The 17,935-nt window shown below is 37.3% G+C and overlaps 1 protein-coding gene across 1 annotated transcript in view; it reads right to left on the minus strand.

Moving 5' to 3' along the window:
* The window catches only part of CPNE8 (copine VIII), a 106,247-nt gene that overhangs the window by 15,423 nt on the left and 72,889 nt on the right, over positions 1-17,935 (minus strand). The window contains exons 13-17 of the mRNA XM_014963195.1: positions 17,609-17,670; positions 8,437-8,483; positions 7,526-7,707; positions 5,481-5,608; positions 1,773-1,875 (exon numbers count right to left, since the gene is read on the minus strand). Of these exons, the coding sequence (XP_014818681.1) occupies positions 1,773-1,875; positions 5,481-5,608; positions 7,526-7,707; positions 8,437-8,483; positions 17,609-17,670 (522 nt within the window). The remainder of the gene's footprint in view (positions 1-1,772; positions 1,876-5,480; positions 5,609-7,525; positions 7,708-8,436; positions 8,484-17,608; positions 17,671-17,935) is intronic.

Consider the following 17,935-nt stretch of genomic DNA (forward strand, 5'->3'; position numbering starts at 1 on the left):
TGAATAGCATTTAATTAGTTCTGCCATGGTATACAGTGCTCACATTTCATGTATACATAAAAATGAATGCATCTTCATAAAAAGAAAAGACTGCAAATATTCCCAAGCTTCCACTCATTCCAAGCTAACAAGACATCTGCTGTGTTTACAAACAGTTGCAGGCTAACAGCTATTATTCATGGAAAAGAAATATTACTGGAGACAAGGTCCTTCTGTATGACTTAGTGGCTAATTACTTAATCTTACAGGGTATCAGCCAGCTGGACCTGCTGATCTCTTACTTATGGACTTCAAATTGAGGGGCGAGTTAAATCAAGAGCTGCTCTTTCTTACTCACGGAGCCTTTTTGTCACCTAAAAGAAGCTCGCCTAAAGGGAGCTACGTTCTAAACTTCTAGGCTAGACTAGAGCATGAACTTCCAAGCTAAAGTCTAGTTTATCTCCTTTAAAAGTCAGAGTCAGTTTATTCTATATTGGAAGCTAAAACAGCAGAGGAAGTAAACTGATACCTTCGAACACAATTATAGCTTTGGGTGTAAAAACTTACCAGGTGAGCTGTCAGCTTATAAACACACAGACTCTGTCTACATGCTGCTGGCTGAAACTTGAGGGCATCTTGCTCTCCAGTGAATGACAGAACATTCCTTGAGTATTTTCATGTGCAACCTACAAACTGGAAGGGTATTGAATCTCTACAGGAAAGATGGGGAGGGACTCTTTGTCAGGAAGTGTAGTGATAGGACAAGTGGTAATGGTTTTAAATTAGGAGAGTGGAGATTTAGATTAGCTACCAGAATGAATTTCTTTACAGCGAGGGTGGTGAGGCACTGGACCAGGTTGCCCAGGGAAGTTGTGGATGCCCCATCCCTGGAAGTGTTTAAGGCCAGGCTGGATGGGGCTTTGAGCAACCTGCTCTAGTGGGAGGTGTCCCTGCCCATGGCAGGGGGGTTGGAACTCAATGACCTTTAAGGTCCCTTCCAACTATTAACCCTTCTATGATTCTACGAAGTGAAAGTGGGTCTTCAAAAATATGCCATCTAATTCTACACTACTAATTTTGACATGATGCTTAATTATTTTAATGCAGGTTTTGCACCCATCACTTCACTATTAACTAGATTCACTGTTGTATGTTCAAAACTATTGGTATAGATCTTTTCTAATCCTGTCTGGAAGTTGTTTCTGTACATACTTTCATCTGACATTTCCCAGGGGCCAAAGCAAAATGGAACCTGTTCATAATACAGAATATTACGCGCATAGTAGTTTTGCAGAGAAAAATATTGAAAATAATGCAGAAACTGAAAAACAGTTAAGAATTTTAAAAATTCATTTAGGGACTATTTAGAAGGAAATCAGATGACTGGTATGCTTGACATTTGGGATCAGAAAGTTTGGGGCAGCTTTTAAAACGGGAACTGGGGAAATAAAGCTGTCTGCAATTGCTAGAAAGCGAAAGAACAGTTCACCGTGAAAAACTGCATGGTGGGATGTACATGAGGGAGGAGGTGGCAAGAATCAGATGAGGAAAATCATATGAACATACAGTGTTAGACAGAAGAGTATCGGTTCCCACAGAATGCTGTCTAAATTAAACTGAGATTCAACTTCTTTTTGTCTTCATGCATAATACACATTTGCTGATCGGAAAAAATGGTTAATTTATGGAACAAATTTAGTGCCTGAAATATTAACTGATTTAGTTTATTGCCTAAAATATTGATTCCTAGAAATATAATTCTTTTAAATTTCAACACTTTCAGCAAAACTTACATTCACTATGGATTCTTTTGTCTGAGCCATATCGGAAATAACTCCATCTGTAATAATGAGAAGAACAAAATACTGGGAGCCGTCTTTTACTGAAGCAGCATATCTAAGGGAAGAAAGAACAACATTATAACAGTAAAAAAAAGAAAAGCAACCTTTATACAAAGGAACTAATATGAAAATAAGCTGTGTTTTTAAAATTTTACTACTAAGGACTTATTAAAATAAAGAAAGAAGATGCAGTGGACTTCAAAAGTAAAGGCATTCATAATTAAGATGGACATTCTACTTTTAAATGAGAACATTAGAAAACCATGACTAATACAATACTGATATTGATAATTTGCATGTGTTGAACCAATGAAAAATGGAAACTGTTTCCCTACCAAGAAGAGCATGGACAGAACGTCCTTTCTAGAATAATGAGTCGTTAGAAAGTTATTTAATAGTTATTAACTCTGGGGAACATAGTTGGTATGAAGGGAATATATTGCTACTGAATGGTTGGTTTTATAGCACAAATAAAATTTATTAGGAATCAGCACACTGCATAAACATTTTTTTATTTTTTTTTTTGCTTACAAACCTACTGTTGACCATGCTAGCAGATTTATGGTTTCCATTCATGTGCCAATTTGTAAAATGGCTGAACATGCACCCTGCAACCTTGGCTTAGATATTCACCTCTTTGCACTACCCACAGGTGTGCTTCCAAGACTCAAGCTCTCCCTGTGCTGTACACAAATAGAGACAAAACAAATCTAGTGCTATCCCAGTCCCACCTCCGCCGAAGGACCCAAGAAACAAATGCTTTTTGAAAATGAGCAGCTTCTGAAGATATGGAAAGTCCTGAAAGACAGTGAGTCCATAGCAGCCCCACTGAACTCTATGGCCTGCATACCAGAAACTAGGACTTCAGACCATTTCTCTTCAACCCCAAGCATCAAAGTGTCCCATATATTTATCACAGAGGAGGTTGCTCCACTTGCTGCTTCACTTGCCAGCAGCCAATACAGTTAACTACTTTCATGAAGGCTTTTGGTGCTGTGAAGGAGTCAAATGGAGCAGAACCTCGCAACAAAAGTGGCAATGAGTAGTATGGAGAGCAAGACCAAAAAAAAATTAGCCTCCTTATGAAGCCTGTGGGATATATGCCCAATATAATATGATTTGCCAATATAATTTTCTGCATATGACAGAACACGTCTGTCAACTCACTCACTGTCTCATTGGTCACTGAACACAAGAGGCCAGAGTCACTGAACAGGGTATGTTCTAACGATGCGCATGATGATTATATGTGCTTAGAAAATTCTAACGCTGATGTTACACAGTGCATTTGCAAGTGAGTACTGCCAAAAAAAAAGGTGCTATAACCACAACATTTACAAGAGTTTGAAGGAATGTGTGTGAAATGGAATCTACAACTCATATAAACCCATCACACCTCCCTCTTCCTCCCCAAGATATAGAAGGGTAGAAAAGCCACACAGACAATGAACCTGTTGAGCATCTTCTACCTGCATGCTGGCAGTAGGGACCGACAGCTAAATATCTAGATTAACAAGATCTAATGTGGAATACGTTTTCCCTACCACATGGAGACTTTTTTTATCTCATTTTTCCACAGTGCTTATAATCTTTTCATTGATGACTGCAGTGACAAGTGATGATGAGAGAGTAAAATAAAAAGTCATTATCCTTTCTAAGCACTTAACACAGTCTACATACCTACACCAAAGAAATGGAATAGAAATTTGGTTATTTCAAATTTTCCACAGAATAAAACATTCTGAAGTCTTTTGCAAGAAAGATCTTATATAAGGAGGAGATATGACAGAAGACATTAGGTAGAATCTGGTGTAGTTTAGATATCCTTCCCGTAGCTAGGAGTTAATAAACTCATTATCTGCTTAAAGAGCTTCTGAAGAGTTCCGAGATCACAACAGGATAGTAATATCTCACATAGTTTCCAGATATATCCTCAGAGGCATATTTTTAAGTAGGAGGGATGTGAGAAGAAGAAATTTGTTAAAGACTGCCAGCAGGTTCAAAGAGTAACTGCAGAGAGATCATAATTTCTACTATGTCTATGAAAGTCAACAGAATAGCCAAGGAATTGAACCTTAAAGGAACAATGATGTTAATGAGAACTGGTACACAGAGTGTATTAAGGATGATTATGCAGTAGAACTCATGAAGATACTTAACTTTTCCACTACAATATAGCGTGATTTGCTACCACGAGGAGCTCCCAAAGTTTGCAATGACTTAATATTTAGACAAAAGCTCAGTGGAAGAACTACAAATGCTAGTGGCAGGCTTCTGTATTTCTGCAAAAGTTGAAAAATATTCCTGAGAAACAACTGGTGGGAAAAAAAAAAACAATTTATGCCAATGTTCCAATGGTACTAGACCATGAATTTTATTTTTTGCAATGAACAGGAGGCTTGAGGTTAATTGGCAAATTCTGAACCAGCCAGTTCAGCTGATGTGACAGTTCTAAAAAGGAAGAAAGAGCCAGAAAAGTCAATGGGTTAGACTTCCAGTTAACATGGCTAATGCAGACACTGAATGTCACATACACGGAATTCAGCTTTCACAAGGACTGGTATATTTCCTCACAGTCTGAAAACTGCTACTGGAGAGACCCCATCAATGGGCAGATTAAAAGGAGACAGCTAGTTGCTAAAGACAAGCAATGGAATATACATGTACATAATTTGAATGGTATGATTCAAAGATGGAACCACTAATCCTAATGATAAATATCAAACCATGCTGGAGTGCAAAGAAAATTATTTGCACCATAAAATTTGCAAATTATTTTTCATTGGGCTGTAGAACTAACAACAGGAAGACCAGATAGTAAATAAATATTTTTTGCTACAACAATTAGCTGTTTTTCAAACTCTTAAATAAAACATTAACAGTACAATGATTTACGCATCCCTACAGCTTTATTTTATAAACATTAGTTCTTTCTCTGTATCTATAAATAAAATAAAATCTGTTCAGGTAGTTACTCAGCTGAGTTATCTGAGCCATATCACTTTTCTTTTACCAACACATGGAGCGATACTGTAAGTCAAGATCTTATCTGCCAAAATAAGGCAACATCATCCTTCTTAAGAAAGTTCTACAACTACAAGAAGGGTTTTACTTTGAGAAGTTGGATGTAGTGTTGCATAACACCGCACTGCGGCTCCCCAGTGGTGGATGTTGTACTATTGCCTTAACAGTACCACTGCCAGCTGGGAATTGTAGCCACAGAGCACCCTGGAAAATGTTGTTGATGTCTTGGACATTTTGACATTAGAGGAACTAACTACATATGCATTAAAAAAAATGCATTTTATAATTTTTTTTTAGATTTATGTCTTTTCTGTAAAGCAAAAATTCTGTGCTCCACCGGACAAAAAAGGAACATGACAGTGATCTCCCCAAAATTTTCTTTATGATTTCTCCAAATATTTTAACGCAGGGTGGATCAGCTGGATCACTTTTTTAACATGTGATGAAATTCTGCATAATACTAGCACATGGTCTTCAAACCTGCTCAAAGGTACAAGTTAGTCCCGTTACGCTGAATAAACAAAATTACTGTAGATACCTTTTTCAATGTTTAGCATCACATACCGTTAGCCTTTTATATGTGATAGTTGTACTGACGATAAGAAGTTTCTGTGAAGTACCTGTTGTGCTGCTTACCTGGCTACATGGTTGATTACAGGGGCAAAGTTTGTTGGTCCATAAAGCTGTACAGATTTTAGACTCCTGTAATACGCCTCCATTACACCATCAATTCCATGGCAGTACGGATTTTGAGGGTTTCCATTCTAATGAAAATAAGTGGTGATTAGTCACTAAAAGTAATTATGAAGCAAAACTGATGAAGGTTAGTGAACACTACCCAGTGTACATTTTTAAATGTCAAAAACCTAAGCATTCTAGGATCTATTCAGACATTTTACTACAAATGCCGAACGTAAGTGCCATGGCTGGCTGTGAGTGTTAACTGCCTAGGGAAGGAGGTTCTAGCAGCCTCATGTTATATGCAGTCTGAATCACTGGAACTGGTTCCTAGACATAAATACCATCTTTAGTGTAATTAAACAGTCTCTTATGTGCAAAAGTAACAGACATTTCCCCATGTGGATTTAAGCTATGAATTGCAGGGCAGATGTAAAACTGGAATCACGTTTAGGAGTGCCATTCTGGCTGTGATTTCTTATTTCAAGAATGTGGAAAAAAGAAATGATTGCCAGATTCTGATGCTTATACACGATGTGAGTACAAAACAAACTATAAACTCTTAATTGTTTTGGTACAATGTTTCTGCGTTGGAAAACTGATTTTCGATCTGGTATAAACAAATAAAGAAAGGAACTTATTCTTTGGAAACCCACTGAAATGGCTGAGACTGTAAATTCTTTGCATAGGCATTTTACTATTTATTATCTCCATAATGACTCTATAATGAGGATACCTGTTTACAGATGACAATACAAACATGAAAGCTAAATCCCAGATTAATGACTTATGTGAAGCCAGAATGATCCATGTTAGGCTTCCAAATGACCTTACTCCCCTTCATGTGCCACCACCTCAGTGGCTTAACATGCCAGTATCTCATTCTGAGGTAGACAATTCTCCCTGAGAATCTAGAGAAGCAAAGGGGATTTGTCATGGAATTGATCTAGAGTATTATGAGAGTGCTGAAAAGACTGCTTAGCACTAAATGCGAGACAGCTACGTATGTTTACATTTGAATGAAAGAATAAAAGATTGTTTTTTCCTCTGTAAAAGCACCTCAGAGCCTCATGAATTAACTGAATTAATTTTAGAAATAGCTTTCAAAACTGAAAGTAGCCAGGAATAAGTCTACTGTTTTAATAGCCCTAAGATTGTATGTATCAATATATTTGAACTTGCTACGTGAAAGTTCAAAGAAAGTCTGTAATTCAAATGAATATCTGCAACTGCACCTGTTTTAAATTACTATCCACGTGGAAAACCTTCCCTTGAGATAAGACATGTGGCATTGTTTTCTAGCACAGGCTGACAGAAGAAATATACATCTACAATCACCAGTCCTCTGCCATGTCTTTGCTGCTATCTAAAGCTTGCCTGATATACTACTACTTGCTATATTTATGAGAACTTTACTCAGAGAAGAACAAAACCTTCAAAATAAGCAAGCAAACATCCACATTAATCACAAGCACCAGTTAGAACACATCAGCCTTTCTGGCAAAACCTGTTAGATTTTAGGTTTGTCATTTAACTGGCACACGGCCCAGTCTCAGGTCTGTTCTTGTCTCCTCAGCTTATAGTCCACTTAGTTACCTCTACGTCTCTAAACTAGCAGTCTGTAAAAGATAAAGAGTTCCCAGAAAATAAGAGAGAACAATAACAATGAAAGATTATCTTGGATCATGATTTACTTGCTTCTTAAAATAGATTAGCTTCAATCTGAAATCTTTCGAGCATCTGTTTCTCATGCTGCTACAGCTGAAGTTAAAGATGATTACTTTTCTTTATTACTATTTTTGGCCTACAGGGACTTCTTGACTCTGGATTTCCCTCAGTAACTTCACTATGATGAAAAATTTTGGAATGTTCTTTTAGACAGAAGAATTAGCACATTTTCTGTTCTTTACTTGTGCAGTGATTGCTTAAAACTGCAACCTTAACTCCCAAAATTTTGTTGCAGTAAAGACATTCAAACACTATATAAGTATTTATTTACTTACCAGTGCAAATTCATGTGATACTCTTCCATCTGGAGGCAGCCTAGCTCCAAAACCTAGAGCTGGGAACATTTTATCACTGTCATAGTCCTGAATTATTTCACCTACTGCTTTCAGTGCCATGCCATAAGCATTCAGCTGATAGGGATTCATGTAGTGCAGTGAAGTAGGCTGTGAAGGGTTACCTGTTGAAGTAAGGATCAGATTTACTTTAAAATTTAATCACTTCAAAATTTTCTCTCTTAAAAATGATAGAAATCTAAGCAAGCAGAAACTGAAAAGAAAAAATCATGAAAATACACTTATTTTCTATATACATAACTGTGGTTGTATCAGGTAAAAATGGAATGTTCTGAATACATTTTCAATAGGTTAACAGTAGTAGTTATAAACTTATTCAGCATTGAAAGGGCAGCAAGAAACTGTGATTAGACTTGTAAATTTGTGTCATTTCATAAAGTGACATACACTTTTAAGATGAAATTTACAAAAGTATTATGACATTCGGAAAGCAGCTTTGGAGGAGGATCTCTGCTTCACCCCACTTCAGCCTCAATCCACCTGAAACTCCTTACTTTTGCCCGTCTCAATGGGCTCTTGTAAGTTAGCCAGTGTTCTCCCAGCAAAAACAAAAAAGTAATCAGAAAGTACACACATATTTACAAACTGCTCCTACTTATTCAATTTTATATGTACTTTTTCAATTTTTATTTGTTCTGTTTGCCCTGCTCTTCTGGCCTCTTGTCTGTTGCTCAGCATAATGGAATCCTGATTCCAGGTCATACCAGGCATACAAATAATCAGTAATACACTGAAGTTAAGCAGAATACTGATATAGATACATACACACATGTATGCATGCTTAAAACCGAACACAGCACATACATACGCAAGATGTTTATTTTTATTCTTACCATTTGAGGCTGTGAAATCAATAGCTACTGTGAAATTGATTTGGGTTCTGCAGAAAAAGCAAATACAAATATAATTAATATTTTTACTGTTATGTGGAAAAATAAACAAGAGATGATAACATTGTGGACAAACTGTAGGACACTGACTTTCTAAGACAGGAAATAAACACTGAAAATTCTTTTATAAGATTCCAGCCAAGAGGTACATAACTCTATTTTAGTAACACATGGAAAACAGTTACTTTACTTCATCCTTCCTTTTTTCATTATTTATGAAAAATCCTAAATCATTAATAAGGTTATTAACAACCATAAGTAGTATTAATTATTTTCAACAGTAATACTGATTTTTCCTTGGACATATGTTAGCCCTAGTTATGGAAGTCTTTGACAAGGGAAGTAGCTTTTATTAATCTCTCATTTTCTTAACACTAAAACTGCGTCTTCAGTCAGAACATATTTGAAATCATGCCATGCATAAAACCTTTGGACAGGGTAGTCAATACTTTGAGTGAGCAGATCAAGGTAATCTTTGGAAGACAAAAGTGAAATCTGGAAGCAGGAAAATAAAGATCTGTAATTGGAGCAGTAGCTAAACAAAGCCGTTATCCTGCACGGATCAGTGGTTAACACAGACTTATTGTCAGAAAAATTAACCATTAATAGACTTTTACAGATTGACAATCCAACTAAATGCAGTTCTGTTCCACAACTTCCTCCAGGACAAAATACTATCATTCTGGAGATAATCTCTTAGATCCGAAGACTATCAGGAAAAAGCATTTGTATGAATTCAGAAACTGACTTTTTACTCAGATTGAGTCTTTTATATCTTCCTTCAAATTTCTGCCTCTCAGTGTGTGCAACTATGAACTTAATGACCAAATTAGGGAAGACTAAAGATCTTTGAAAGTTACTGAACAGATGTAATTCATGCACATTTAGATTAAATATTAACAATCTGACACCTGGCCTTGCAGTAGTGGTTTTCTTGCTCGATTAACCTGACTTGCCCAGAGAAAATACTATTTATTTCATAAAAAGCTGGACAAGAAAAAAAATAATCACATGGAATCATGCTAATCACAAGGCTAACACATAATAAACTAGATTAACAGTGGACTCTGTTTCCAAAAGAGTGGTAAAAGCCAAGCAATGCCCACAGTATCAAGAAGAGTCCCTGGAACACAGTCAGCCTGGAATATGTCTAGAACCACTGTGGCCCCCATATGGGCTTCAACAAAAAAATCAAGAGGGAAAGCTGCTGCAATCTTTGAAAAGTTCAGAGAGCTAAGCTTTATGAGAGAAGTTTTCTGCCTATGCTTCTGCATTCTGCTTTACACCTTTTCACCAAGAAAGTTTTAATTGCATCACAAGCCAGATATTGTTTGCTTGGTACCCAAATGTCAGGCCCTGTGGCCTCTTAATCATAACGTCCTCCTGCGCTGTCAGTTAGTTGCAAGAATAAAGATTCTAAGAAGTGCACGTCAACTAATTTTCTACCACCATCACTACAGTATGCTGAAAAGTTGTCTTCCTCAGATAAGAACAGGTTATGAAAAACAACAGAAAAGTCGAATTCAATTCCATTTCTAGATTTAGGCTCAGTGTGAAGGAAAACTGCTTTTGGGCTAAAATCTCCCTGTACTTAAGTTTTAAGGAGTTTGGTGTGGTCTAATATACAAAGAGTGAAACAAGACTCCTCCAAGCAGTACATGTCAGGAACATCAAGAACAGAAATCCTTCAGCGTGCTGAAAAATGTGTTACTCTGAAAAAAACCCCTCAAACAGTTTTTCCTCTGCATAAGAACAGCAAAACATATTTGTAAACCCATTTCCTGGGTCAGCTATTCTGATCCAATTGGTAAGAAGAAATAAGAATTTCATGGGTTCTGAATTCAAGACAGAAACAAGAGAAAGCACAGTAAAAGAAGATTAAAAAGGAAAACGGGCAATGAAAGTATAAGAAAAAAATATTAAAACCACATCTAATGGCAAAAAAACCAAAGTAAATTTTCATGTGACTACAGGTAATGACTGACAGCATCAGTTTCCGGAGTATTCAAAGCAGCATACATGTCTGTATTAAACATATAAAACTCCAGATAACAGAAACCCATATGGTAAGCTAGAAAAACTCCCTCTCCCATTTATAATCCACTGTAATCTGGAATATGACTTTTGTCCAAGCAGAAGAGCATTCATATTACAGTATCTGCCTATTTGACAACTATAAAAATCATGATGAAAAACAAGATCAAAACAGATGTCTACATCTCTAGAATTTGTTTCCATCTGTACATATATTTTGATGATACTGCTATAGAAAAATAAACAAGAACTTAAACCAATTACTTGATTTTTAACGATTTATAGATGACTATAAATCGATTAGATTTCATTTTCCTAAATAGGTTCCTAATGTTATTTTAGAGCCCCTAGGGTACTTGGTACACCATGGTAAATTTTGGGAGTCTAAAATGGCATAAAATGCCTATACAGTTCAGGAAACTGGATCCTGCTTTTAAAGCAACTGTCACTTTGTATTACGAACTTGTGACCACAGAGAACATCATTCATGTCTTACAGAGAAGCAGGAAGGCTAGAACAAACTGTTTTCAACAACCATTTTGTTTCATGTATTATACAACATATGTATGGAGAAACGGAGGCTGAAGGGAGACCTTACCGCTCCCTACGATGACTTGAAAGGAGGTTGTAGAGAGGTGGGGGCTGGTCTCTTCTCACAGGTAACAAGTGATCGGATAAGACAAAACAGCCTCAAGTTGCACCAGGAGAGGTTTACAATGGATATTAGGAAAAATTTCTTCACCAAAAGCATTGTCAATCACTGGAACAGCTGACCAGGGAAGTGGTTGAGTCACCATCCCTGGAGGTATTTAAAATACATGTAGAGTGGTACTTAGGGACGTGTTTTAGTGGTGGACTTGGTAGTGCTACATTAATGGTGGGACTCGATCTTAAAGGTCTTTTCCAGCCAAAATAATTCTGTGATTCTATATCAGAAACATCCCTCTGAGAATACGATCTCATGGAAAAGAGACATAGAAGCCTAAGTTACATAAGGCACCAGTGGCCTCTGAAAGGAAAAATCAAGTGCAGAAAGGTAGAAAATAAAGGTCAACCCTTGTCAAAATTATCAAAGTGTAATTAATACTTTTTTGAACACAAAACCGGGTCTTTCGTATAAACAATTCAACTTCAAATTAGCATGACTGGAAAAAATGTTTTCAAAAGCAGCTGTAATATTCTAAATACATTTATTTTGTGTGAAAGTATTTAATAACAGTAACCTAATAGCAACATATTAATGTTCAACAACAATAACGTATTTTTAAAATAAGATTATTGATTAATGTATTTTGTGCAAGGGACATTAGCTGAAAAATTATTAATTCAGAATAATGACACTTAAAATTTTAAAAAGCATATAAAATTGAAGCCCTCAAGACAAATTTAGCTGCCTGATTGAAAGATGCAGATTTTAAAATACATCAAGATAACAAAACTTACTATTTCTGATAAGGCAATTCTTTGGCTAAGGCTGTGTCCCTGCTTTTCCAGCTGTAGAGTTCTCCAGGGAGTTACATTAAAAGCTCGTGACACCCCACTACATCAGTGATGCTGCGAGGCCATGAGGCTTTGCACAAAAGCGGCTAAAACACTGCCACCTGGCTCGGCAGGGTGAGCCACTGAATGTCCTGTCCCAAGGGAGAACTCAGGTAGAATATCCAAGCACAGCAATGTGCCTTATGGATTCGGAGCTGGACAGATCACTACTCCTTTGCCAGAATTTAGTTGGTATAGAAAGACATGATCGATTTGATACCTGAACAAGTGATTTTACCCTATACTACCACAAGAAATGAAGAAAGTATCTTAAAAGGAACAGTAATCTTCACCTCACAATCACAGAGCGGCCGTTTTATTTGTTTCTTTGGGAGAGCAAGGTGAAACTTGTCATCTTTTAATAAGAGCTCTGCCAGCACTGATACACATAAGGGAACAAACTAAGCCTGGATGTAGCTTTTCACTAGGCTGGTAACATTTATAATGATTGGGGGTTTTTAAAACAGTACATTGGAAGAAAACATGAATTTCCTCCTGTGGCTTCAGAGTGACGACCAGCTGGTATGTTAGCAGGGGGGAGCTGTTGAAGGTTTGAGGACAATTTACTGTGCAGAACTCTACATTGGAGCCAATGGAGTAACTAACGCTATGAAGAGGCTGTATCCTCTCCATTGCATTTAGTGACAGTTACTTTATAATTTCCCCTTTCTGATGCCTGCTTGGCCAAACACCATACCGACATAAAGAAGATTCTTCTGATAAAGTTTCTAAAAGATCTTTCCCTTATATAGTTTTACTGCTCTCCAAGGGTTACAAAAAATATATAAGGTAAAGCCTCCAAAATATGTAGCTATGGCAGCCCTTGCTTCTTAACTGTATCTCATACCAGGTCTCCTCCAAACATCAAATATGCATGTCATTACATTATACGGTGCACTGGTTGGATGGAAATAGCTGTCATGAAAGGAGTTTTAAATTTCCATTTTGACCACCAATGATTCAATACAGTTTAAAAATGTACGTCTGAAGCCCTTAGAATCCAAACATACGGGTGTTCATTTCCAAAATCCTGGATGAACAGAAGGCTTTTAACATGACGGGAGGAAAACGTTTCCTCCTATCTTCCACCTAATCTGGGACAGAAGAGATGACTTAGTATTTTTGAGTTGCAAAGGATTCAGGTCCTGAACTTTATTGATTTACAAATGCCTACAGCAGCTCAGTCCCAATTCTAATAAGTCAAACAGGCTAGAAACGTCTGCACAGAAATATCCTTTCTGTCCACTAAGTCTTGCAGCTTTTTGGCTCCTGATCTCCCTTCCAGACAAAACCAGAGCAGACTATAAACTAACTGACAATCATTCCTGTAAACCAGGATAATTTCAATTGCACTCCTCTTCAAGGCCATATCCCCTACATTCCTGAGGCTATTCATATATTTGGAGGTGCTTTGATAGCAATATGTTATTTATTGGTAAGCGGCAGGAGAAATCTGATTTTGAAATATAGATCAAATTTTAGCACAATGTACCTATTTCAAATGTGGGAAGGTTAGTGTGGCAAAATATGTGATTAACTATCAGGAAGTAAGGAAAAGCCAGCTACTAAGATGGCACCACTTGATGTAATATTTAGATGCAAAAGAGACATCTACCTCTTTCCTGCCATATTGCTACAAAATCCAGTGTTATGTGGTAAAATGAAATTACTTTACGGAAAAACATCTGTATCATTCTTCAAAGATCTTTAAAAAACCAACAGTCATATTGATGATACTTATAATGGAGCGTCCCAACTAAACAGATGCAGACTCAAAATATAAATGAAATCAATACTCTACTCCCAATTTGTCACAGTTAAAGCTGTCAAGATTTCCATTAAATCAGTATTAGTCCTAGACACCTCAAATCAATTACAATGAAAGTTCTAAACAAGAAGTATTTCATAAGCATCCATTTATGGAAGAACCAACATTGTGCCTACTGCAGAATCAGTGTTTTCTTCCCCTTGTCTAACTAAGTAGAAGAAAAACAGGGAACTAAAAAGAATTTTGGAGGACATACTTGATGGGGAGCCAGACTGATTAATGACAAAATCTTTCCCCTTCCTTCAAAATCTGTCAACTGGACTGCAACCGATATGTAGTAGTATTAAATGAGATGAACAAAGGAAGGGAGAAACCAAGAAAATGAGTCTCAGCCTCCTGGTCACATTTACAAAACTGTATATTTTGCAGAAAGAAAGGTAACATTTTATACAAGTTTTTTTTCTTCTACAGTTTCCACTGGCATGTACATAGAAATAACTGCATGAATCACTGAACAAGACTCTATTTAAAATAATTAAATGATAAGTATTACTGCTCATACTTTTAAGCACAGAGCATTCCACTGAATTACACTCTTTTTTATAGAAAAGAGAAGAAAAAAGCTTAAGAGATAATTATCAATTTCACAAGTCTTCATTGACATGAAGTTAGAGAGATATATACAAAATATTAGTAAGAACAACAAGGTATTACTTGTATTCAAAACTTCTTTTATTTGTCTATAAAGCATACACAATTAAGTTTATTAACTTGTATTGTTTCATCTCAGTGAGAAATGTGATAAACCACCCTAAAATGATTACATGTGCACCCACTCTATTCAAATCCGGATATAAATTTTAATTCCTCAGTTCCTTATATACATGGTTTTTGTAGAGATGAATTTTGAATGAATGGGGAATAAGATGTTTATGGTATATATATGTAGAAGACACTTCAAAGAACAAACAGCTATGCTAGAGGCAAAACTGTTTCTTTCTGCATTTGTGTATACATATACTTCACTCAATAGAAACTTTTGGTAAACATGGATGGATGGCCATTTTCTACTTCTGTTAAAGTCCACAACAGGAATGTTACTGAGAAAGGCAACCGCAGTTCTAAAAACAATAATCTGTTTCTCTCAAACCCTAGGATTCTCTACTTAAAACAGAAAACTTGCATGGCTTGTGCTCAAGAAGGGCTCCATAACAGATTGACCATGACCGTTCATATGGAAATCACACCCAGAACCTTGATGCTCCAGGTACTTTACTGCTATCTCAAGAAGCTGTCTATCCGTTGCTCACAGTGGTTCACAGCAGGCACAACAAGCCATATAGACCATTGGAAATGGACTCAGAAACACAGCAATAACCATGGCATTCTAGGTGTCTCAGAATCAGCTTGTCAAAGAAATGTGCTGATAGAATTCTTTACAGTATATAGAGTCAACATATTCTTCAGATGTCAAAGATGCAGTAGTACCTTGACAGCATGCCTAATCTATATTAGGAAGCTTTAGCTTTGCTAAACTGTAACATTCTAACGCAGTCAACAACTGAATTAAATCCTCTCCAAGGAGAAACTGTAGGATCCAAAGACTGCAAACACAGACAAGTATTCCAGCAGCAGTGTTTCCAAACCAAACTGGAGGTAAGGATTGCAATTTTAGAAGAGCTTGACAGTTTGCAGTCCAGAAGCATGCTGGAACAAAGTGTAGGGGTCCTGCGTGCACTAAAAAGTCTTTTAATGGCCCTAAACAGCCTCACCTTGTCTTTCCACCACACACCCCCTCAATGGCTCAGGAGCCCCACTTCAGCTCAGCCTTCAGCCCCTGCCTGAGCTATGTCACAGGAATATAGGTCTCCAGCTCAGCTCAGCCAAGCCCATGCCTAGCCATGGACTCCACTAATCCAGATCCTGACCCATGGACTGACCTCCTGGCTTGACCCCCCTGCTTTGTCCGCCATGGGCCTGCCTGGAATTGCTGGACCTGACCTGAACCTGTGGTTTGCCTCCTGACCTCAGTCCGCCTCATCACCACAAACTTCCCTAATGATCTGGACTCTTAATTGTGCCTGGCCACTGTCTCTGGGCCTGCCCTGCTTGCCTTGCTCATGTACTGTACAACTGGGCCCCGGCTGGTGAGACCCTGCCCCACCAGCCATGCTACCCAGCTCTGCTCCCAGCTCCCCAGCCATTCTGGGGAGGGACGGATGGTCCCTGGAACAGTCCCTTCCCCCAACTAATGCGTCCCATTAACTACACACCTTGATGATGGGTCTATAACAGCTGCCTCTGAAGGTCACCCATCGTGTATACCATACAACATTGCAATATAAAACAATCAGATCTGCAATGTTGCAGAGTCTCTGCTTCCCATCCAAAGGAGAAAATAGGTTCAGCCACCAAGGAGCAAGCAAATGAGCAAGTCCAATCACAAATTTCCCCAAAGATATTGAATAAGAATTTTAAAGAGAGTATGTCCATATCCATGTTAAAAACCCTAATCAAGCATTCCCAATTTAAGTACTATGTATAAAATATTCTTGTCAGGTTTAATCTTAATGAGCCAAAAGACACAGTGTTTTGAGATACAAACCAGACTGAATTCACCCTCAGTGAAAATATTTATTTTCTTGGATGGAGATTGAGCAGCAGTGAATTTGGATTTTCTAACTTTAAAATTTAACTGTTTGGGAGAACTGAAACATCAAAGAGGCTGTTAGCCCTTGAGAGAGAAAAAAAACTACACTCTGCAGCAGCCCATGGGTCAGGGTCAAGAGCTTGGAGTACATCTTAACAACGATCCACTCCCACTCCGAGTTACCAGTTCAGCACGGAGTACAACCTCAGGTTGCAGTTTTTCCAACCCTTGCATGCAATGGCAGTTGAGATAGCTTACTGACAGTTTCTCTGTAGCTAACAATTATGATTGGGGGCGTCACTTTAGCTTAATGAACTTCAATGATGAATGTGTTAGGAATAAAGCTTAAGCACATTCTCATCTGTAGGATTACCACTGCTGAGAACAAAGACAAAGCCTTATAATGCTACTGCCAAAACAGCCTGGCTGAAGACTGGAACAAAAGGAGTAACTTGTTTCTTCACAGGTAATAAATGCTCTAAAATAAATGTGGAATGTATCCCCCAAAAATCCATATTAAGTGCCTAGGAACATGTAACAGATTATTTCCATTTATCTTAGAGAAGAATTGTGTTCTGGCAAGACCAGGAATTTCTGAGATTCGATCCCACTCCCAGCCATGTTCTAGGGTAAGCCATTTGATGCTTCTGTCTCTACTTCCCTTTTGGGAAAATGACGATAAATGAGAAATTGAATGTGTTATAAATTTTACATAATTAGCATTGAAAAAACGCCTTTGAAGGGGAAAGGCTCTAAATAAATGCCAATATTAAATACACCAAGGTCAGTGCAATCAGAAGAAATAAAACTGCTTTTTACTAATTTAATACTATATACATAATTCCCTTTTAGTTAATCCAATTTTCACTGGCTGATCAGAGGTTATTACTCAATCTCAGTGTTTTAGTACCAACACCAACATTATAAGTGAAGTTCCATAACTTAACTTACGTCAGTAACTATCTGCAGGTTTTCTGTAGGAAAGTACAGCCTCTGAAGTGAGGAAACAATACAGCTCTTTACAGATACTACTTAGAGTCATCATATGCAAAGCACATACACAAATTATTAGTGCATTACAATGAGATTGTGAAAACAAGAAAGGTTTGTTGCCAATCACATACCCGCCTTTAATATAGTCAAGGAATGAAACTTCTGTTTCAATTAGGAAGGAAAGCAATGTTACCTGAAAGCAAATAAAAGAGAGTCAGACATGAATTGTCATTTCCCAGTTGAACAAGTAGAGACATAAGCACAATGTTTTTGGAGCTCTATCCTTAAGATGTAATTTCCTACAGTATTAGGGGAAAAAAGAAGATTAAAAAAAAAAAAGAAACCATTTCAATAGGCAGTTCTTGAAAGGGAAGAGACGAATTTGGATGTCTACTACAACTATTTTTTTTTTTTTTTTTTTAAACAAAAGGTTAGGGGTGGAAGATTGTTTTCCAGGG

The sequence above is a fragment of the Calidris pugnax genome, unplaced genomic scaffold, assembly GCF_001431845.1.
Source record: "Calidris pugnax isolate Ruff unplaced genomic scaffold, ASM143184v1 scaffold44, whole genome shotgun sequence".
Classification (NCBI taxonomy): Eukaryota; Metazoa; Chordata; class Aves; order Charadriiformes; family Scolopacidae; genus Calidris; species Calidris pugnax.